Here is a 22,699-nt window from a genome sequence, read left to right as displayed (position 1 = left end):
GGATCACAGTTACACACGCACATCTGCGCTTAGTTTACACTTCCTGTTTATGGCATGTGAAATATAAAGTCCGGCAACACTCCTGCATCCCCAAAGCCCACACGCAAACAGACATACGAATTCCTGCACATCTGCTGTACAGAGACGCTGCGCTAATACCGACTTTTATCCTTGGTAGCTATTCAACATTGTATGTTCTTGCTTGTTTTCTGCGCACACACAGAGCGAAAACATCAAGGCGTTCGGCTGGAAAGCCTCCAGTGCTGGCAACCTGCCAGCAGAAGCCTATAGATCATTGTGATCATAGCAGTGTGTTAAGACACATCGCTGTTTAGTGATTTGACAATGAAATTAAGACATGAAAGCTCTTGCTGGAACAATAGAATCAACACAATTAATTATAATGCAGCTGTGTACAGTGGGAAGCCTTTAAATGCTCAAGGTGTGATGTGAATTATTTTGACAGCCCATCTAATGTTGCTTCATGCCTCGGTTTTTGTGCTCAAAAACAGGATGCTCCATTTTCATCCAGGGTCAAAGGACGCTCTCGTGGGATCAAACAAAGACAGAGAAAGTTTACCAGCGGAATACGTCAGCAGATAGACAGCCCGATAGTCAGTCAATGAGCTTAGGCGGCTGGCAGCAGGTACTCTCGCCCCGGTACATAGGGGAAAGCATGGTGGCTGGCAGTGCCAACTGTGCACAGGGTAGCCGTGCCAACTCCACCAGCCTTGCACTGTCTGTTTGCCAGTACCATCTGGGAAGAACAGCTCTGCGCACATACAGTACCGCTCCTCAGCTCAGAGGGCACAGACACACACACACATGCATGGATGCACACAAGAAAGCAAGGGCAGACGTGCACCCCGCATACATGTGGCATCCACAAATATGCATGGTATGAACGCTGCGCGCGCGCACACACGCACACGCGCGGAGGCACACTCGCGCACAGCCGGCCACTGACAGCTCACCATCTGTGCGCTGCCTCTGACTTCTCCCTCTGCTTCGTTCTCTGCCCTTGTTTTTGCTTTCACAAACGCTCGCTCCCTTTCCTCCTCTCCTCACTTTCTCTCTCACCGTGTCTCATCTCACTGGATGGATTTCCGAGCCAAGGATCCCTGCGTTATGTCACGACCACCTGTGCATTGACACTTAACATGTACTTTTTATGTCACGCCATATAAGATTAAGACGTGTCATTACTCGACAGGTCTTTTTCAGGTTACCTGAAATTGAACAAGACAGACGGTCCGGAGAGATACAGATGAGATGAGGGACCAAGGGAAATGTTCTTAAGTAGTTTAACGATACCGAAAAACACATGTGTATGCAATAAATATAGGCTTGGTCATGCACACATGAGACAAACCAACCATGAATGCGTCCATAAGACCTATAAAACCGAGGAAATGTGGAAAATATGGAACAAATGAAGTGGATGCAAGGTAGTAAGACCTGACCTGCAGTTTGAATTGATAAGAGAGGAGAGGAGAGGAGAGGAGTATGAAGGTGATAGGGTATGAGTGTAGAACTGTGGAATTCACATCAAAGAAAAGCTAAAGCAGGTCAGTGTCTTCACCGGAGTTTTATTTTTTTTTCTAGGGTGAAGCTCACTCTCATATGTTTCTCATTTAACCCTTCTGAAACACGGTCTGCGAAACGAAGGCCAAGGAAAGACACGGGTCCTGCATGCGCACATGTGATTCAGGCAATTAGCTCATTTATTGAACATACTGTTTTACTGAAGAAAAACAAAAAAAAAAAATCTGTATACTTTTCCAGATGCCGTCCCGTTCATCTGAATACTTTTAGTTCTGCATCACCGTTTAACATCTCGAGTTTCGGAAGCTGTTCTTTTTTTTTTCTTCTAGGACACAACAGCTGTAAATTTTCAGTCGCACATCTCTTTTTTTTCTGTGTTCCATGTGTTCAATTTCTTTCTTTCCCTCTCGCTGGCCACCGCTACCTGCGATAACTGATTGCTTCTTCCACCATCTATCCTTTCCTACCTATTCACTCTGTTCACCCCCCACCACCACCACCACCTCCCACCCTGCTCCCTCTGGCAACTGCATCACACCATCAGAAAGATCTATGACTGAATGCTATTCCACTCCTATTATTCTGACTCTCCACGGCTCCCTCTTCCCTGCGCTCCCTTCTTCTTACAACTTCCAACCATTTTCACCCATCTCTGTTCTCCTATCTGTTCTTCTCTCCATCCAACCCCCTCCCCGTAATAAAAAAAAAAAAAAGACTCTACCAGCTCTGGAAGATGTAGCCTCATTACAAACAAGGAAAATCCATTTGGAGCAGCCGTCTGCTGCTTCTCCGACCCCCTCTGAACTCTCTGGAGTAGAAACGGCCCACATCTCTCCTCGTCTGTCCTTTTCCTCTTGGATTCCGCCCCTCTCTAATTATTTCTCTGTCTTATCGGTTTCATGAGCCACAAACTTTACCGCCTCTGTGCCACCTTCATATTTGCTCAACGTGTTCGCAACCCTCAGGTTCAATAACACAATAGCAAAAAGCGTTACCAATTCATTTCAAAAAAACATTGTGTTGTTTTGTGTCCATCGGACGGATGCAACTTCAATATTCCCAGTCCTCTGTAGTGGCTAAAAAGTTGATGTGTACAGTCTCTCAGAGCCTTTTCAGTGCACAAGGCTGGATACGTCACTAATAAGAACAGTAGACTGAACTAGAACAATAACATTTTAGGCTGTACAACGTGACAGCACCAGAAAAACGACACTAGTGGTCATGTGAATAGGTGCAAAGACTCCGTGACACCATGGTACCCAAGGAAATGGTAAAGAAACTTGTTGCAGATTAGAAGAAGTATGCCTTGAAAGATGTTTTTAAATGCGAATAGGGTCCCTTTCACCCAAACCATGATCTTTTTTTTAGACCTAGCCAAGTAGCGTCTGAAAGCAAAAGTAAAAAGAACGTCTGGTGTTGGTTTAATGTCACGCTCCCTCCCTCTTCCTGAAGTCGACTCTGGTGGTCTTTATACTACAGTATCTCTCCCAAACAATTATAGATTTCATTGGAAATCGACATATGGTATCTGTTGAGCTATAGTGTTAAGAGAAACCGTAGAGGCATCATTTCCTGTCGGTTCATCACTTGAAGCGACCCCTTTCGCGTCACACATAGTAATTTCATCCATTCTTAACGTACAAATAATGATTCCAGCGTGGTTTAATATTGAATCACTGCGCAGGCCCTCATTTATTTGATACCTAAGGCAGATATCAGAGTTCAAACAGAGCAGGAATGTTACACTGAAATCTAAAAAATATATACATTTTCGTCAATATTGTGTATGGCTAATGTATCCTGTATCTATAGGAAGCATTTATCATTTTTGTTTAGCGACCTCAAACTTCTAGTGTGGGTCCGTTCAGTTAAACTAATGGATGGATCGATTCTCAGCAGTGGGTTTTGCAGTTGGAAAATGAATCACTGCACCACTTCCTGTCATCTTCTCTGTTCTATCTTCCTCATTTCTTCTCTCCGCATCCCTCTTCCTCCACCACGGCTCCCATTTCTCTTTCCTCTCTCTCTCACTCTGTCTTTTAAAAGCTCCTAGTTTCTTTCCTCCTCTCTCGGTGCTCCCTCTCCCTTCCTCTCTCTCTCACTCTCTCCTTCTGCTCCGCCATCATCACAACATCTGATTAACATATGTCTGAGCTTTCACTCCCTGTCAGCTTGCAGGCATCTGCACACATGCAAACCCACACACGGGCGCACGCGTTCACACAATCTCATGCGCCGTGTCTCGGGTTCAGGAGTGTAAAAGATGGAGGGAAAAAAAAAACAAAAAGGCACCACATTTCCCCTTGATCTTCGTTTTAGCTGCATTTACATCCCTTCTTGTGCGAGTGTCTGTGTGTGCCCACAACAGTGAGGACGAGAGACAAAGCATACGAATATTACTGCAAAACAATAAGCCTCGAGTTCCCCAGTGAGCAGCTTAAAATGCCAGTAATGGAGGAGAGGACAGAAAGAGAGGAGATAGAGACAGATGAGAGAGAGAAATTACAGTGTATGTGTGTGTGTGTGTGCTGATGAGCAGCAATAACAGTTCCCCTGGCTCCTCCTTAAACTTGTAGCGCCTAAAATGACTCACACTCACATAAACATGGCTTCGCTCTTTAAGCTCATATTTCCTTTTATAAGCAGACATTGATACGATGGATTTAGTTTATTCAATAAACATATCCCACTTTCCAGTCGTTGTAATCAGAGATCTGTTATTGATTATTTTCATCAGTGGTGCCAGGAAGACCTGTCATGCGAACCAACCCGTGCCATTCGTGGAGGTTTTTTTTTGTTTATTTTTTTTATCTGATAAGGCTTTATTGGCTCACAGGACCAATGAAATCATCTTATGCGTGTGATGGAGCCGCGGCGTTGCAGGAGTCTCCAAAATCTTTTCAGACCATTTGTTTCTCGCTCCTCTGTCCCAGATTGCCTGGAACCAATTCCCACTTTCACCATCTCACCCACAACAAAAACATGTAATAACAGCAACAGACGTCGGCATCCAAACAAGTACTTAAGCGAGAGGCTTGCCAAAACACGCAATCCAACTGACAGCGACAAAAGCCTTTGCAAAACTCCGCAGCCAAATAGCGATGATTGTTTGCATTGGTCTACATTTTGTAATGCCTGTAATTTCCCCCGGTTTGTTATAATGGCATTCCCTGCCATTTGAACACTTTTGTAAAAAAGGGACAAATATGTTTGGAGGCAATGGCGTCGCAGCCACCACATTTACAGCTGTATGGGATATGAGACGTGCTGAGTTAAATTACTCTCTCTGTGTGTGAGTGTGTCTGTGAATGAGCATCAAGAGCGTACTTTATGCAAGAATTAAACAACTCAGGTTTTCAAGAAGCTGCAGCACTGTAGCCTTAAGTGAGCCTGCAGCACGTCGTCACGCATGTGCCCCCCTCTTTTCGTCCTACCAACACCCCCCAGTTCAGGCCGCTAAAGACCCCTTCCCAGTATATGAGTTAATATATGTGCTTAAATTCAAAACAGACAAATAAAAGGCTTCCTTCATACAGGCGCATTAACAAACTGAATAGCCCCACAATGCTGATGAAGAGAAAACGTTTTGCTAAGTGGATTTCAATGGAGCGTCAAGGCTGTTTTGTGTGGGATGGAGCCATCCTGTGTGGACCTGTGTGTGGGGGGCGGCTATAAGAAAGAATGGGAGTGACTTTTTTTGTGGAAGACTTGGTAAACTCAATAGGGCTTTGGAGGGCCAACTCAATGATGAGTCAATGAGGTGCACTTGAATAGCGGGGGTGATGGAGTGAGACATACACACACACACACACAATAAACGCTCTCTTTGTCACACTCACACACACTCACGCTGAGGTCCCACGGGACATCTCTCTGGCCACTCGACATGTGCAGGTTTAATGGCACAGAGCGTTATGTGTGAGAGAAAACAGCGGAGGGAAAGCAAGAATTAGCCATGGAGGTGCCAGAGCATGTAAATACAGGGTTGAGTCTGGACTGTCATGGCAGTGCACCGTGTCTCCACGCACACCCAGACATGTCTGCCTCCATCCTGCTGTTCCCTTTTTCCTGTCTTGGTTGCACGCTAACCCCTGCTCGCTGCTGTCTAAATGTGATGAGTGTCTGTGTGTGTGCACAGCCTGCAGAATACACAGAACCTCACACAGTTTACACCCCAGTGGAGACCATTAGTGATTCTCTACCAGACACATAGGGAAGACACAGTCTGAGAGAGACGCAGGCAAAGGGGAGAAAACTGCAGAGGAGAGGGGGAAGGGATGGAGAGAGAGAGAGAGAGAGAATCAAGAGAGAGAAAGATGAGAGAAAGAGACAGTCATTGAAAGACTGGCACAGTGATACACACACATACACAGATGGAAAGATAAATGAGGAGATACTCTGGCAGCGCTACATTATACTGAGAGAAAGGGAAAGGGAACATCAGGGCAAACGTCAGAACTCTTCCTCCCTGCGACCGACCAAAGATGGCCTCAGCTTGAGTGCAATCTGATGTAACTCGCCAGAAACAGCCTCAGTGCTGCATATCAAACATAGTCGAACCCAAGCCATCAAACCGGAGATGGAGGATATGTGAAATCTATCCAAGACGTGTCACGCTCCAAGGCGGGCAGTTAAGTGTTATCTGACAAACTCCAGTCCGTGTAGGTCTTTAATTAAAGGTGTGTCAACAACCGCGTGTCACTTCAGAGGCGACAAGAGAATGACAAAAAGTGAGCAGCCTACGGAAAAAATGAAGGTCGAGTGGAGGGGGGAGAGATGGAGGAAGAGAAGGGAGGAGGAGGAGACTGAAAGAGACATGAAGGAGGAGAGGAGGAAGGAAGGTGACCAGCTTGTCTAGAAGTGCAGTGGGCCACAACAGGCGCTCCAGTGGGCTGCACTCAACTGCACTCTGCCTCCTGGTCACACATTACCTCTGAGAGTATGTGTGTGTGTGTGTGTGTGCGCGCACTATGGCTGCACGTGAACAACTCCGGAGGAAGGGAGGTTACATATGGGCTTAGCCTTCGTGTGTGTGTGTGTGTGATGCTGGAAGTGAGAAAAAGGCGAGGGAGCTGCAGAAAGAGAGCAAGCGAAAGCGAGCGTAGTCGAAAAGGTGCAATCAGCAGAGAGAGAGAGAGAAAAAGAAAAAAAAAAAAAACGAGCAAGAGACTCCCCGTGTGTGCGGCAGGTCCCCAGCCATCTGGACACTCTCCTACCCTCCCGCACCCCCCCTCCATGTTCCCCTCCCGCCCCCCCTTTTTTTCCTCTCCTCTGCCGACTGGTGTGCTATTCATGGCGGACGCATTTCACCTTTCAGAGTGTTACGCCCGCTCGCCACAATACATGCTAATGAGGTAGAACAAATGACTTTTTTGCTGTGGGTGCGTGAATGTGTGCGGGCCTGTGAGAGTGTGTGTGTTTGTGTGTGTGCGTGAGAGAGAAAGAGTAAGGGGGTGGATGGGTAGCTGGATTCTTCCAATCTCAGCTGCTCATTTCCAAACCACTCGCTTAACTGTTGTAGAAGAGTTGTTAATGGTTATAAAGAAGCTCTCTCACCAGAAAGCACAATATAGCTCCGGCTTACAGACACAGGATCTGAGGTTGCTGTGCGCATCCTTGAATTGAATAGCACTGAAAACAGTCCAGTGAAACAAATAGAGTGTGAGGGCTTGCAATTTAAAATGCACATACCATTGTGTCTCAGTGATCTACAGCGAATGAACCATACGAGCCCAAAAGGACGCTGCCCCGTTTCATTTCAGCGTGGGCAACCGCAACCAGCCCTATAAATCCTCACACGCAAGCCACCTTCTATTTATCCAGCACTGAGTGACTTGGCCCAGTTCCAATCTGATCTGCTCGGCGATGATAAAGTGGAGACAGAGAGGAGAGGAGAGGAGAGAGCGAGCATTTTACAGTTCTCTCTAACACAGATGACACGAGATGAATGGGGCGCTTGATTTGTCGCAACAGCATACAAGACGCCACAACTGACACCGGCAAGAGAAGTGGTGACAGGGAGAAGAGAAAAAAACAAAACAAAACACAAGACGGCAAGAAAAGGGAGTGCCAGGGTGTTGAAGGATTGAGGAGAAATACACCGTAGGAGCCGGAGAGAAGAAAGGAGAGCAGAGAGGAGGCATTTGAAAAGAACAGATGAGGACAAGAGAACGAGCGCAAAGAAAAATGCGTAACAACACAGACAGAATGACATCCAGTTTGTCAGAATCAAGTTTCCTTCAAGTCTCTCTTTGCTGTTCTCATGTCTCCGTGCATCAGTAGGTGGCGCTAACGATGCATCTGTACACCTGCCAACTCTCTCTCCTTCCCCTTCTCCCCCCCCTCCCCCTCTCTCCCTCTCCATAGTGAATCATTGAGACAGTCTGGCTTGGCAGTCATAATTAGCCGAGTGCACTAGCTAGTGTAGCACACCATGCAACACGCCACAGTGAGCCAAGCACAGAGTGGACTGAGCCGCCACCGGGCATGATGGTCGGGGCTGTTAGTGAGTGATGAATAATGCGCGTGCTCCTTCAGACCGGAGACTGTGTGCAGCGATCCGAGGCAGAAATGCTCTCGCTTAATTGTGTGTTTTCATCAGATTTTCACTTCAGCCATAAGGCGCGAGCGGGCTTAGCTTCAGTCGTCTTCAAGGGGGTGGGAGAAAAGTGCAGGACTTTTTGAGGCGACCTCGAGGAACATGGACATTCCTGCTTGGCTGCTGATTAAATTGTCATCGGGCCATAAGATGCCAAATGATCCTCTAAAATACTCCTTTCCATCTGCTAATGTTTAATAAAATAAAGAGACTTTACTGCGGAATTATTGCAGTGATTTATTAAAAAGAAGTTGACTGAAATATTTTAACAGGGATTTATCTCTTTAATAACATTAGAAAGAGTTATACTTATGGGTAAATATACCTGCTTTTGAATCTAGCTACTCCCTGTGGGTCTCTCTTCCACTAAATCCTGACCCAGTGGAGAGGCATTCATTTCTGAGCTGCATCTTTTTTTTAAATGTACAACACTGATTTTTCCTGCAACAGTTGTGGAACAAATTGTGTTATTAAGTTATTCTAACACCCAAGGCATCCAATTAAACTACCCAATTCCCCTTATCAAAGCAGTTCTCCCAAAATGAGGGAAGCGACTTACATGGATGTGACCGTTTCCACAAAAAATAGCCCTAAAATCAGTTTCGCAGTTGTTGTGTACGACTAATGGAAATGGTGCCACAGTTCCTTTAACTAGTACAGCAACAGGAACCAGGCCATTCCTGGCTCCCCTCCCGGCCCCTGGGGCCCAGGGCCCAGCCCAACACACCACACAATGGGCCGGCAGAATGAGAGGAACCGCCGGCCTTTCAGAGATAGCCCTGCTGGTCAGGAACCAGAAAGGGAACCAGAAGGAACCTGGAAGAGGGGGGGGGGGGAGGATGGGAGCGCGGAGGATGGGATCCCAGGCAGCTAGGCAGAGACGGGTGGGGACGGTTGGCTGGTCGGGGTCAGGATGTGTGTGAAGGGGGCAGTGTTTGTGTCTGTGGGGAAGAGAGTGTTCAGCCGTTCAGATAAATGTCTTGTTCCCAGGCTAAAACATGTTCCAACTTGTACACACGGCAGCACACGAACATGATAGAGTCATTCTCTAGTCCTCTGTCTCCAGGGCCAGGATGTTTTCGCTTGTTTTCAGGTAATTAAAGCTGGAGCAGCGGCTGTGCCGATGGTAGGCGGATGAAGGATTGTTGATGGAGGAGGGAAGCAGGATTACCAGCGGACTTGGACCTGACCCCACTGTCCTGGCTCCTGCCCTGGGTAAGCGTACTGTTCTATCTGGCTTCCTCAGACACCGCCTGGGGCATCAAACAGTGAGTGAGTCCAGAATAGCGGCAGTCTCTGAACTTAATGATGTGAGTTAGCCACGCAGACAAACTGAAAGAAGTGGATTACACAAGAGTGAGAGATGTCAGAACGTGGCCTTGGTCCTCCTCCCGACCAGACCTGCTCCCGGCTCTGTTTTTTGGGGGTCTTCGGTGAAGCACACACACATACACATGGTGCCCACTGTTTCCATGACAACAAGTGCAGCAGATATGCTCTCCCAACTATCAAAGGACACGCGACACACAGCACATATGCACATGCAAATACACACATGCAGTGCAGAGATAGGTGAGTGCTAAAGTGCTTTTTTAAGCATTTCTGAGGTGGTTGTCATTGCCACAGACTGACAGAGAAAGAAAAGAGACAATGGCAGGCAGCAGAAAGGAAAGACAGAATAAAGGTCAAGAACGCAGGAGACCGATTGGCTTGCCACGACTGCTGAACCTTACAAATATATTTAATACTTTTTTTTGCACAGAAAGATTTCTTAGAGAGATTGTGTTGCTGCCAGCGACGATTACAGTGACCAATAACTCTTTCAACTCACATACAGGTGTGTTCAAAATAATAGCAGCGTGTTTAAAAAAGTGAGGAAAGCTCAAAATCCACACAAATGTATTGCGAACATGGCGCATTCTATTCCAAATCAAAACATGAAGAAACATTTACTGTATGAACTGTAAAATGCTTAAAGATTTAGCTTTCCTGTGAACCAGTGAACTAATATTTAGCTGTATAACCAGCGTTTCTGAGAAGCGCTTCAGATCTATGTTGCGTGGAGTCGACCAATTTCCGGCGCTTGTGAACAGGTATTCCAGCCCAGGACTACTGGACTACATTCCACAGTTCCTCTGCATTTCTTGGTTTTGCCTCAGAAACAGCATTTCTGATTCTCGCCCCACAAGCTTTCTACTGGATTAAGGTCCGGGGATTGGGCTGGCCACTCCTTAACATTAAACTTGTTGGTCTGGAACCAAGATGCTGGACCCTTGCTGCTGTGTTTGGAATCGCTGTCTTGTTGAAACGCCCATTTCAAGGGCATTTCCTCGTTGGCATGAGGCAACATGACCTCTTCAAGTATTTTGATATATTCAAAGTGATCCATCATCGCGATAAATAGGCCCAATACGATAGTACAAGAAACATCCCCATATCATGATGCTTGCGCCACCGTGCTTCACAGTGTACCGTGCCTTGAATTCAGTGTTTGGGGGTTGTCTGTCTGCTAGACCCAAAAAGAACAGTCTTGCTTTCATCAGTCCACAAAATGTTGCGCCATTTCTCTTTAGGCCAGTCGATGCGTTCTTTGGCAACCTGTGACCCTTCAGTACGTTTTTGCAACAATGGGGCTTCTTGCAGATAGCTTGGGTTCACGTAGGTTTCTCCTAATTGTTGCAGTCCTCAGAGGTAACTTTAGACCTTCTTTGATCTCCCTGGAGCTGATCGTTGGCTTGAGTCTTTGCCATTTTGGTTATTCTTTGATCCATTCCAATGGTAGTTTTCCGTTTTCTTCCACGTCCTTCTGGTTTTGGTTGGTCATATTTAAAGCATATGAGATCATATTAAGCTTAGCAGATCATCATTTCTACACTTGTTTATATGTTTTCCCATCTTTAAATCAACTTTTTGATCAAAGTCTTCTGAGCAATGTCCGGAACTTCCCATTTTTACTCAGATCTTCAGAGACAAATGCACCATAACCAGCATGTACAGCATTTGCATCATTAAATAAGAGCCACCTGTCTGACACCTGTTTTTCACAGAATGAGTGACATTACTAATTGAACTCCACACTGCTATTATTTTGAACACGCCCCTTTCTATTAATGATTCAATCACACAGAATCAGTCGTGTCATGTTTGTTGGGTCTTTTGGATTTCTATTACTGTACTACGCCTACTAGTAAATGATTTGCCATGTAGAAATATAATTTCTACCAAAAGCAGCGATTGATCTGGTTAGTGATGTTGGACTGCTACTATTTTGAACACAACTGTATGGGCTATTTTATTTCAAGACTAACTTGAAAAAACTGAATCTTTTCAGTAGCTTATGTTCTTCGGTTGTCTTACCCTGAACCAGACTCACCATGAGTCCGGATGGTAAAATCTAACACTGTGTCCTTGCCTCTTCCTCCAGCCAAGTGCTCCATAACTGCTGTTCTCAGACACTCGAGAGAATGAGAGAGACAAAGAGTCCTAAATCAAAACCACTCAGCAGCGTCAGAACTGACGGTTTCGAAAGGACGGGGGGATGTTAGAGGGTGCACAAGTATGTCTACATTTATCTGTGCTCCTCAGTGCATCTGTTGCTGTCATATCTGAGGAGCCATAAAATCTTAGCTTTCGCACACGGTCAAATTCATATCCCAAATCCTGATATCTAATTTGCAGGGTGTGACTGAAAACAAGGCTTTCAAATGAGATGAAGCAGTCAGTTCAAGATGTTTTGTCTTTGCTCTCAGAAAAACAAGACGTTCTTTCAGCTGCAGGCAAATGTCACATTTTACAAGAGTTCTTCCACATACTATTGAAAACAGCATTTTTACCAACCTCGTAATCCTGGTTGCACTATAATTTTCTATTACAGTGGAGGAACTATATATAGTGCATACTGTGGCTCACATGTAGCTGTGGTTAAGACTTGCTGTGTGAACTCCTTGACAGGGACTAGTTAAATATAGGTTGACTGAATTCATATGTTATTTTTTTCCCCCGAACGCTGAAATGCTTCTAGCATGGAGGCTGTTAAGCGTTACTGGCTGTCTAACAGAAGAAAAGAAAAAAGACAGAATCTCAAAAACATACACTGGAGGCCTAAAAGCAGAAGCTTGTACCCGAGCTCAGCAATTTGGAAACTCATAAATGTTATTTAACATGGTATATGAGGTATTTCTCTCTGTCTCTCGGCTGTCTGTCGCTATGTTTGTCTCCCTCGACTCTGTGGCTTCTGGCATCGGTCTCCAGCTGCTTCGAGTCGCTCACAAATGTGTCCCACTCGGTTTCCCACTCTCTCTATTTTCAGGGTCTTGTTCTCCAACTGGCACTCTTGAACAGGCTGACATCAGAGCCGCAAACACACAGATCTCGCTCGCCCCGTCTAATAGTGTGGTTTGCAATCTTCAATGCCATCATTTTTGGATGGTTTCCACTGGTATCACTGAGCCCTGCTAAGAGTCAGTGCTCTCAACAAAGACGAGAAGTGTTTAGTCCACAGTAATGATATCAAATGACTCTCAGATCCTTAATATCTAATACTAGATTAATGCATTTATTTCATATTTAAATCTCAGAAAAGTAGATGCTTTTTTTATGTTCTGGCAATGACTTTGGCACAATCCGCACCTTATTTCCCCTCATGAAGGATATCTTATTCTCCCTATCTCCTCTCCCCATTTCACCTTGCTACACTTGTCACCATTCACCTTCCTCTCCGCCCAATCTCTATTTCGGCTCCCCACCCCTTTTGTAATCACAATCTAATCCTTTCCAATCAATTCCCCACGAAGATGCCACCCGCCCCCAACAACACACACACACACATACACGTTAAATGCACCGAGCAAACATAGGTTTACAAGACACAAAAGCAGCCAACACCAGGTCTCTTGGTAACATGGTGGCTGGACCAGAAACCAATTAAGTGTGTTAATTGCATATTGAAACATTTCCAATTGGAAATATAGAGGAGTGATATGAAAACACAGATCAGAGAAGTGTTTGTTAGGGAGTTGTATTAATGTATTAAAGCAAACTGACTATATTTAGCTACAAGTGTAATCCTTTTCATATGCTAATGCTAAATAAATATGGGCTCAGGATGAACACACACATGTAAGTGTGCGTGCCCTCCGCCCTTGATCAGCTGGTGACTTGGCTTTGTTATTGCCCTGCGAGTCAAAAGCCCGGGGCAGTGCACGACTAATGCATTAGTCTCTTTAGCAGTTAGGGGCATCTGTCATGTATGGGTACATGTTTTTGTGTGGCTGCATCTTGTCGCCGTGGGCTGTATAGCTGGCAATGAACCGACGCGCTGCTTGCTTAAATGTTTAGAGAAGCCTTTAATTTAGACGTAGTGGTAAAAATGCAACATGCTGCGGTCCAAAAATGCCATATTCTTGTATTAACGTTCGTTTCGTGAAATGCTATGAGACTGTGTTGTGTTACAGGAACAACACAGATTTAATAGAACATAATTGGCAGCAACAATGAGCTCAGCGTGCTTTTGTTAAGCAACTAAATGACAAAAAGTAGGACAAGGGTATGTGGTAGAACGAGAGTGTACGTTCAGGCGTAGAAGAGACATTCTGAAGTGTGTGTGTGTCTGCGTGGCGTAGGTGTGTTAATGCGATCACCCCATCAAACACACAACGTGAACGTTGCACACCACCTTACATGGCTGGCTCAAAGAACGCTCGGCATGCCTTCATTTTAGATTGACAGTCCTGCCATATGGCGCCGAGCTGCGTGTCGTTTGCATATTCAACAACTCACTGTTTGTGAGCGTGTGAGAGACCAATTTGGTGAGTGCGCACCTGCGCATTTGTATATGTGTGCGCATAGGATGCACAGGTCAGGCCTATATGTGTGGGATTGCTACATTTGCAAATGTGAAGTTGCAGCTGCACCGCCACACATGATCCCCGCACAGCTGTGAATTATTATAATTTAATACCGCCAAAGAGGAAATGGCTAATTAATGTCGTAGTTTAGCTGTACTGATAATGTGTGCAGCGCAGCGTTTGTGTACATCCATTCTCAGATAAGATTCCTGCACTCTATCACCCTGAGTAGCAGCTTTATACCCTTCACTTGAAGATGTGTAATGGAGGTGCAGATGAACACCCAAGGGTACCACTCAAAATGCTTAAGGGGAAGAGGCTTTCCTCTCACTAAAGCATCCTCAAACTAACATCTAGGCAGTAATTTGTCCTCTCACAGGGGAGACATGAAAACCAGAACCCCAAATTCTTTGCAGTTATGGAAAAAGTGAAGAGTGAACAAAGAAGCCAAAATACTTTATCTCTGCCTCTAACTGAAAGTTATTACATTTTCTGAATGGTATGACTTTCTAATGGTTAGCATATGTGAAAATGTGTGCGCGGAGAGAGAGCAGTAGTTGAGGTTAAGTTAATAGCACAAGCAGAGGGGGAACTGGGAACCCTTGGGTTATAAAGGATACTTGTTTCCCTGCCGCACCGAAAACCAGATGTTGATAAAGAGACATAGGGGGAGGAGGGAAGACAGATGGGCAAGAAATTACCATCACTTGGGCCAAACGTCTTGAAACATCTGCAAAGAAATTTCGGACCTTACAAGGGGAGATGGATTTATGCTCTCACTCTCTCTCTCTGTTGGATTTTCAGTGCTCCGTGAGAGCCCTTCTCCCTCCTCCGCGCCGCATCGACTCTCAATGTTACCAGGAGTTACGCCGCAATCTGGAGCTGTTTAAGTCTTGGAAAAAGCTTGGATTCTTCCACGAATGGCTTTATCACGGAGAGAAGACAAACACGTCCGTACGCTGCAGGAGACAGGAGACTTCAGAGGGTGCCACAGGATCGGGTCGGCGATCATGTGCACTAACTCGATATGAAACACCATAAATGTCAAGGTGCATTGCCATGCTGCGGCGTGGACATCCTGCGCACGTGAGGCCGAGAGCATAACTCATATAATACGTCTAAAGATGGACGTTTGATACCTTGGAGACCCGTCATCTATGCTACTATGAAATGCGCAGTTGAGTGAGGAACGTCCATATGGTTAGACTACGTGAAGGGGGGGGGGCAGATGCTTTGATTACAGGGCTGTCAATCCCAAACCCGTAGGAGCAGCTGAGGTCATGAATGTGTGTGTATCACATGACACCACAGATAGATAGATAGATAGATAGATAGATAGATAGATAGATAGATAGATAGGTGAGCTCCTTGCCCCAAACCCCCCGAATGCCAACAGTCTTCTTTACCATTTTCAGACAGAAATTTGACTTTTTTTATCTCTTTTGAGAAGAAAACAGAGCCATGCCACCATATATCCATTTTGTTTAGATAAATGGACTGTAATTGTGTTGCCAGTGAAGACCACATTGACTGCGAGCAAACAAACACCTAGCAGGGTGGCTAGCAATGACTCACGCTATTGAAGGTTGGATGGGAATGAGGGGGCACGTGTGGGGAGAGGAATGCCGGGGACGGGATGCACCAGAAGTTAAACAAAATGGGGCTTTTACTCGGCCCCATTTCGAGAAAATAGACCAGCTCCCACCATTTCTTTATGTAACCCCCACTGTCCCCTCTACCACGCTCCCTCTTTCTCTTCGAACCAATTTCCAAAATGGCCCGTCCTCGAAATAATTGACACTCTGCGTTTATCATTTGAGGCACCTGCTGTCGGTTTGACAACAAGACAATCGGATGGAGCGGACGACCGTCGTCCCATTGTCCCGTCTCCCTGTTTGTCTTTGACACTAACAGACAACAGCTGGAAGCCCTATCTCCCCGCAGTCCCCATCATGCAAGTCAAATTCAACCACAAAAGAAAAGAGCCTCATTATTTGGCTGTAGTGGTGTGATTTTAACCAGCAAGGAGAGGAAACAATGATTTTGTTGTGTCTGCTGATGGAAGATAAAAGGCTTGGAGCGGGTGGAGAACAGCAGTGGATGTGTCTGCTGCGCTGTTGTCGACTGCCGTCTTTAATTATGAATATTAAAGAAACACATATTAAATGGTGATGCGTGGTAGCTGTTTGCACTTACTCGCAAATGCACATATTGCTGTAGGCATCCACAATATGTGAACATTACATGGCCCATCTCCTAGTCTCACACATCCCCATCTCTCCTCTTCTCTCTCGATGTAATTGACTGAGCACGTCAATACTCGGAGGGGGAAAAAAAAAAATAACAGAGGGTCCACTGTCTGCATCTATTGATCCACACTTCTCTCTTTCTCTCTGTCCCTGTCTGCTGATCTTAATTACACTTCTTTTTACCAGGCTAGCCAGAGCTCCACTCCAGCGGCTGCCCTTTTCATAAAGTGTACTGTCCAAATCCATTCATCAAAATTAATGAGAGAGAACTGAGTTGTAGATCAAACATCCAAGCTGATAAGTTGCGATGGTGGTCGTAAATTATATATATATTTAAAAACTGTAACAAAAGGACAGACAGGGAATTATTTTCACATGTTCATGCAGGTCACTGTTAACAATGTGGACTTTTTATGGGGGAAGCAACCTCAGTTAAAGGTGATTAAAACTGCCAAAGCGTGACAGGGCCGAGGTGAGGTTTCTCCCTACCTCCGCTCTCCCTCTTTCTTATCTACTTCCTCTTTCTTTGTGTCTCTCTTTGTCAATTTGTCTGATTTTCTGCCTGTCTGTTTGTTTGTTTTAAGAGCTGTCCGTCTGCACCCAGTCCGCCCCTCTCTCTTCCACACACACACCACTCACAAGGACAAAAAACGACTTTTATGGTCAGGTTTTATGGACTGGTAGCAAAGCAAGCCGGTCCATTCTTCCAACAATTGTCCTCTCCCGAACTAGGGAGACAAAAAGGCTCCTAATCGCGCGGTTTCACGGCTCGTACCAGCCATCAATCAAATCTGTCCGTGTGTGTGTGTCCTCGCCGTCTGTGCGAGCGCTTGTGTACACTTTTCACCTCCCGACATCTCAAGCGTCTGCCGAATCTCAAAACAAAAGCCTCTAGAGGCGGCAGTGCAATCGCTTCCTTCTACGTGTGCCTGCACGCACTTCTCCTCTCCTTGTCATGGCAAACACAAAAGCCGCGACAGCACACATGCACATGAGCATATGCAACCACATGAACAGACCCACTTTTCACCTTACCACCCTTGAATTCCTCTCCCTTCCTCTGTCTAATCTTTAAATGTAAATTGGGTGACAGGTGAATATTGAGGAGGCGAGCGATAACGGGTAACATCTTCACTCGGCCACATTATCGCCGCTCCACATCACTAAGAAATGCCTATTCAATATCATTACCTTTGGCAGAGAGCGGGGATAAACACACTTGTGTGTGCGTCCTTTTGTATCCATTAGACATACTGTATAGACACCTGCGTGTGCACTTGCGTCACACAAACACACACATACAATCACATCCAGTGGCTTATCTTTTGGAATAAGAAAAGGGGCTTGTCAGGATGGCACATTGTATGTATGTGCGTGTGTGAGTGTGTGTGTGTGTGTGTGTGAGAGCGAGAGAGAGAGAGAGGGGAAGGCAATGTGCATTAGGGCGATTACAATATCAGCCGACTCCAGATGGAGGCAGGAAAATAAACAGTGGAAGAGAGAGAGAGAGAGAGAAAGAGTGAGCGAGGGGACAGACATCATGAGAAGGAGCCTAAGAGAGAGATTCTGTGTGTGTGTGTTGAGTGTGTGTGTGGCAGTCTGCCTGTGAGCGATACAGTTAGGGAAAGTAAAGTTAATTAGCGACTCAATCCCAGTCTATATACAGAGGACTGAGTGAGCGGTGTCTGTGAGACAGTGTGTGTCTTCATATTGCCCTGCACATGTCTATCAGCGTGTGTTTGAGCCCAGGAGTGTGGGAGATACCGTTAGCAGCCTACCTATACCTCTGAATAACTGCGTCTCCCAGCTGTTTGTGTTTAATGGCACCGCTCGTCCAGCTGTCTCTTGTCTCTGCTACATCTAAGAAGAGGAAGACGGTGGATTTGCTCGTAATCGGGAACCAATCTATTATCCATCTGATTTGAATCCTAAGCGGGCTGAGCTGTAAAATCCTCCATGAAACTTTTCTTTGGAATTGCGCGACTCCGACCTATTGGCCTCTTCTTCACTTGCCCTATAAGTCTCATGTTATCTGGAGTAAAAAACGCGAACAAGGCCAATAAAATCAGTTTGTGGAGCTCACTGTTGACATTAAATGAGCTCCAGTAAAGGCCAACTCGCGACTACAATAAAACAAAGACCTCTTGCTTTTGTGAGGACGACAACGCACACCGCCCGTGCAACCCAGTGGGCCGCAAATGCATTCACAGAAACCCGCGCACGCGCACCTACCTGTAAGTCCTTTTAATACCACTGCTGCTCTTTCACGGGTGATGAAATTCAATAAGCAGTGAAGAGAACTGCCCTCACACTGATAACCATCAATGGGCTTATTGATCCACAGCGCCGCGTGTGTGTGTGCGAGCGGGCACGCACGCGCCGCGGCTCCATCTATAATTCACTCTTGGGACTTGGTAACAGACGGCTCTGAATAATCAGGACAGATCTATACATCTTGAAGGGAGAGCATGGAACGCCGGTTTTACTATCCAGTTCAGCGGCTGACATTTGACCCCTGACGGCGCTTCTTCAAATCCAACCTGCATTTGGAGCGCTCAAGCCTTACACTCGTGTACGGACTTATGTCATTATGGTGCTTTAAAAATAAATGAGGGGAAAGATAAATCTGAACACTGCTCTTGATTTTCTTTCAGTTAGATAACAGCAAACCTTTCAGATTAGCCCACTCATTCTGAATTATATAGTAAAAAAAATGTAACTATACAGAATAAATAACATATAACATTAACAAATAGTGGATCCTTGGATGTAAAATAGCTAAACCAATGTCTAAAAAACCTTTTTGACCAAGCCTTTTATGCTGTATAAGTTATACCAGATAAGTAACAATCCAGGTGATCCAGACAGTGATGAGTTTACAGCTGAGCTGAATGTAGTCCACCTATTAACTCTGTTGATTCGTCATCACTTAGTCACTGCATAGCAAACCTGGACTCCATCCAAACGTCTGTGTGTCACACTTAAAAGAAGTGCTTTGTAATTACATCACAGCGCTGGAGCCTCAGACGGCTAAAGGGGAAATCTGTGTGTGTGTTTTTAGGTCCTCTGAAATAATACTAATTCATTGTTTGTTGCTGTGATCTAAAAAGCTGTGTTTGGATGCAATACAAGCCACTAGAAAGCTATTAGCTGTGGTTAACATCAAAAAGGGCTAAAGGAAAGAAAAATGCAAATAGTGAAACCAAAGCGAGCGTGTGTCATCTGCGCGCCACATTGTGTAAGTGTGCAGGGGACGCAGTCTTTTCCCAGCGTCGCCTGTTCAGACTGCCAACACGGGGGCACGCCGTGCAAGAGCTTGTGTGTGATTTCGGTTTCTGTGTGTGTGTGTGTGCGTGAAGGCGCGAATAAAATGGCTGCCATCATTTTTGCAAGGCCGTCCATGTGTGTGAGCAGCGGTCTGATGCATTTGACCCTATAGCCTTAGAGCTGGGAGGAGGAGGAGGGAGGGAGGGAGGAAGGGAGGGAGAGAGAACAGGTGTGAGGCAGGCTGGTGGCTGGGCAGATGGCCCCTGGAAGTGCTAGCCGATGCTGCAGAGCCTGGACCGCAGAGAGTTAGCGGCTATCGTTTGAAACGAGCGTGTTTATGCAGCGCACAAACAGACAATCACATACAAGCGCACGCACACACAAACGCCACGATAACCTGCAAACACCACTTATCATTTACTCTCCCCTCATCACCAGTATTGTTTACCTTTCATTTACTCATTCTCTCTCCCTGTCTCTCTCTCTCTCTCTCTCTCTTTATCTCTGCAAACACACACACTCCAGGTAATGGTGTTTTCAGTCAAGTCACCACTTTAATGAAAGTCCCAGTGGTAAAGGATGGGAAAAAAACAACAACAGATGACACAATAAATGACGCCAGCTTAACCCAGTCACTTACTTTGACCACTGCGGTAAATTAAAATGACAAATAATAACTTAATAAAAAGAAATAACTTAGACCATAGAGGCTACATATGCAAGACAATAAAAGCATTTTACTGCTCTGTTTTCTGGTTGATATCAGATGCAACTTGCTCATAAACTATTCTCTTCCTTGTATTTAACTCATTTAAGACTGATTCTGCAGTACTTTTAAATAAAGTTAGCAATCACTCTCTTGGATGCCTTGTATGAGACTCTTTGGCATGCGTAAAAACAAAAATATAATGTCCAAAGCCCTGTGGTTTTCCAGGAGATATTTTCCTCCCTCTCTAATCTGAGCCGTGAGAACAACCGGGCATCGCCATCGGGTTGTGCCATGGAGAGCCTCCCTCCCCAAACCCGCGTGTCTGCTCTTTTCCCAGCCGGGGTAAAATATTCCCACAGCAGGAAAATATAGCCCGAAGCCTTTAATTTGAACCTCTAACAGAAAAAAGTAGAGAAGAAAATCCGCTTTTGCTTTTTTTTTGTTTTTTTTTGTTTGTTTGTTTGTTTTATGCGCGTTTCTGTCATGTGATGATGACAAAAGTCGCAGCGGGTGGAGATGGAAACTTCACAAGGGTTTTGAGAGCATGCGTTTGACAGTTAGTGTCAGTTAGCTCAGGAGGATGTTTTCAAATGCAAACTCTGAAATGCAAAGTCTCTCTAAAACGCTTTCCAGGACTCCCGTGCAGGGATGAGAGGAGAGGAGAGGAGAGGAGAGGAGAGGAGGGGAGGCAGGGGCGGATCTCCACAAAACAGAGGAACGGCAAAGTTGCTGTATCTGAAATTTTTTTTGCACCAAAATTGCAAACAACTGCATTTTTCCCCCCTGGAACATAACGGCACAATAATAATTTATATTACTAAGAATTACAGATTATTTGCCAATTGCATAAGGTACTGCTGACCAGTATATATGATTTTTAAAACATTGCCTCTTTTACTGTTGTTGTCTGCCCTGTGCTGATACCCCTCACTAGAATAACAGTAGCCTATATTTTCTGTAGATTGCCAGGACTGAAGGCTCTGGATCGCCAAACTCGATCAGTCAACTCAAGTTGCCTGTTGCCTGCGAACAACTGTCCATTCTGGGTACAAGCTTTTTTTTTTTTTTTTTTATGGAGACAGGGACAGCTGGTGTCAATATTCAGACAAACTGACGAATTTATGGATAGCTGATCGCCTTTTATCACTCGTGGGCAATTCCTGTAAAATGCTGTCTTCCAGGAACATCGAAGGGTCGGTGGATTATCTTAACTTCCCTTTATTTAGCCGCAGTAAATTTATTAAAACAAAAATCAGCCTATTTTTCCCCCATCAGGACAAACTGTGCTTTGTGACCACTCATACAACGCACATTTGTCATCGCAGGTCCTCTCTGAGAATAAATATTCCCATACATATTCCACAAAATATCGTTGTGATATTGCACAGCCTTGATTTATACAAGCCACTGCGATTTTTTTTTTTTTTTTTTTTTTTTTTTGGAGCGCCACGCCGTCTGCTTATTTTACCTTAAAATATATGGAACTGGTCTTCAAATTAAGCATTTCTTTACTGACTCGGCCGCTGTCGGTATGGACATGTTTTCATCATTTGGAGCACACGCGTCTGCGGGACAAAACACTCCAAGGTGCAAGACGCAATTTGGGAAAAAAAAATATAACCATTACGTGAAGAGAGGGGGCACTTACACTGAAAAGAGGCAGAAATTCCCACCATGCGGTACGTCGATGTGAGAGGGTTAAATAATTTCCAGTCCTTTTGACTCCGCGCAAGGTCCCCTCGGTGATCCGCCTGTATCGGGAAGACGAAAACTACAGTCCGGCCAGCTCTCAGAGGCTCTGGCGGTGTACTTCCAGCAGCTCGGAAATGTGGTTCAAACTCCGACAAAAGAAAAAAAAAGGGGGGCACCTCGCCTCTTGCAGTAAGTGATCAGTCACTGGGAATATTCAGGGTGGGAGAGCCGGGAGTCTTGTAAAAAAGCGCAGAGGCAAAGAAGGAGGAGATGAGAAAGAGATGCAGAGGGAGGATGCTGTACTGCGCAGGGCACCCGTCTGGTTAATTGTTTTTTGTTGTTGTTGTTGTTGTTGTTTTTGTTTTTTAAACCGTCTTCTCACAGTCCTCCAAAATCCCTTAAGCGTCGGGCTCGGTTCCGAAGAATTGGTTTTTGAATATGAGGAGAATTCGCGCACGCACCCTGGGTCTCGGTCTCCGTGTGTTCTGCTTCTCCGTTGGCGTGGGGAAGAGGAGTAGCGGCACTCTGCCTCCAGTCGGCGGTGCGCAGTAGAGCCAGGTGGCGATGGGCGGGACTGAGGCGCTGCTGAGGAGGAGGAGGACGAGGAGGTGGAGGAGGAGGAGGAGGAGGAGGAGGCGACTGGGCAGCAAGCAGCATCTGTGCGTCCTAAAACAGGTTGGAAAATGTAGGGTTAGGTCAAGTGTTTTCTTTTGTAGCAGTGGCTCCTGAAGCCTTTTCGTGTCAAGGGCTTACAGGGAGATCACCTGAGGTTTTGCTTAAAGCCTTACTTAAG

At 45.5% G+C, this 22,699-nt stretch overlaps 1 protein-coding gene across 2 annotated transcripts in view; it reads right to left on the bottom strand.

The window, feature by feature from the left end:
• runx1t1 (RUNX1 partner transcriptional co-repressor 1) overlaps positions 1-22,402 on the bottom strand; it is a 56,601-nt gene extending 34,199 nt beyond the window's left edge. For both annotated transcript variants that reach the window (XM_084563962.1, XM_084563963.1), the window contains exon 1: positions 21,863-22,402. In XM_084563962.1, the coding sequence (XP_084420088.1) occupies positions 21,863-21,890 (28 nt within the window). In that variant the 5' untranslated portion in view covers positions 21,891-22,402. The remainder of the gene's footprint in view (positions 1-21,862) is intronic.
• Positions 22,403-22,699: the final 297 nt, after the last annotated feature.

The sequence above is a fragment of the Chelon labrosus genome, assembly GCF_963514085.1.
Source record: "Chelon labrosus genome assembly, chromosome: 16".
NCBI lineage: Eukaryota > Metazoa > Chordata > Actinopteri > Mugiliformes > Mugilidae > Chelon > Chelon labrosus.
The sequence above is the reverse complement of the archived record's forward strand: the minus strand, read 5'-3'. Positions and strand labels throughout refer to the sequence as shown.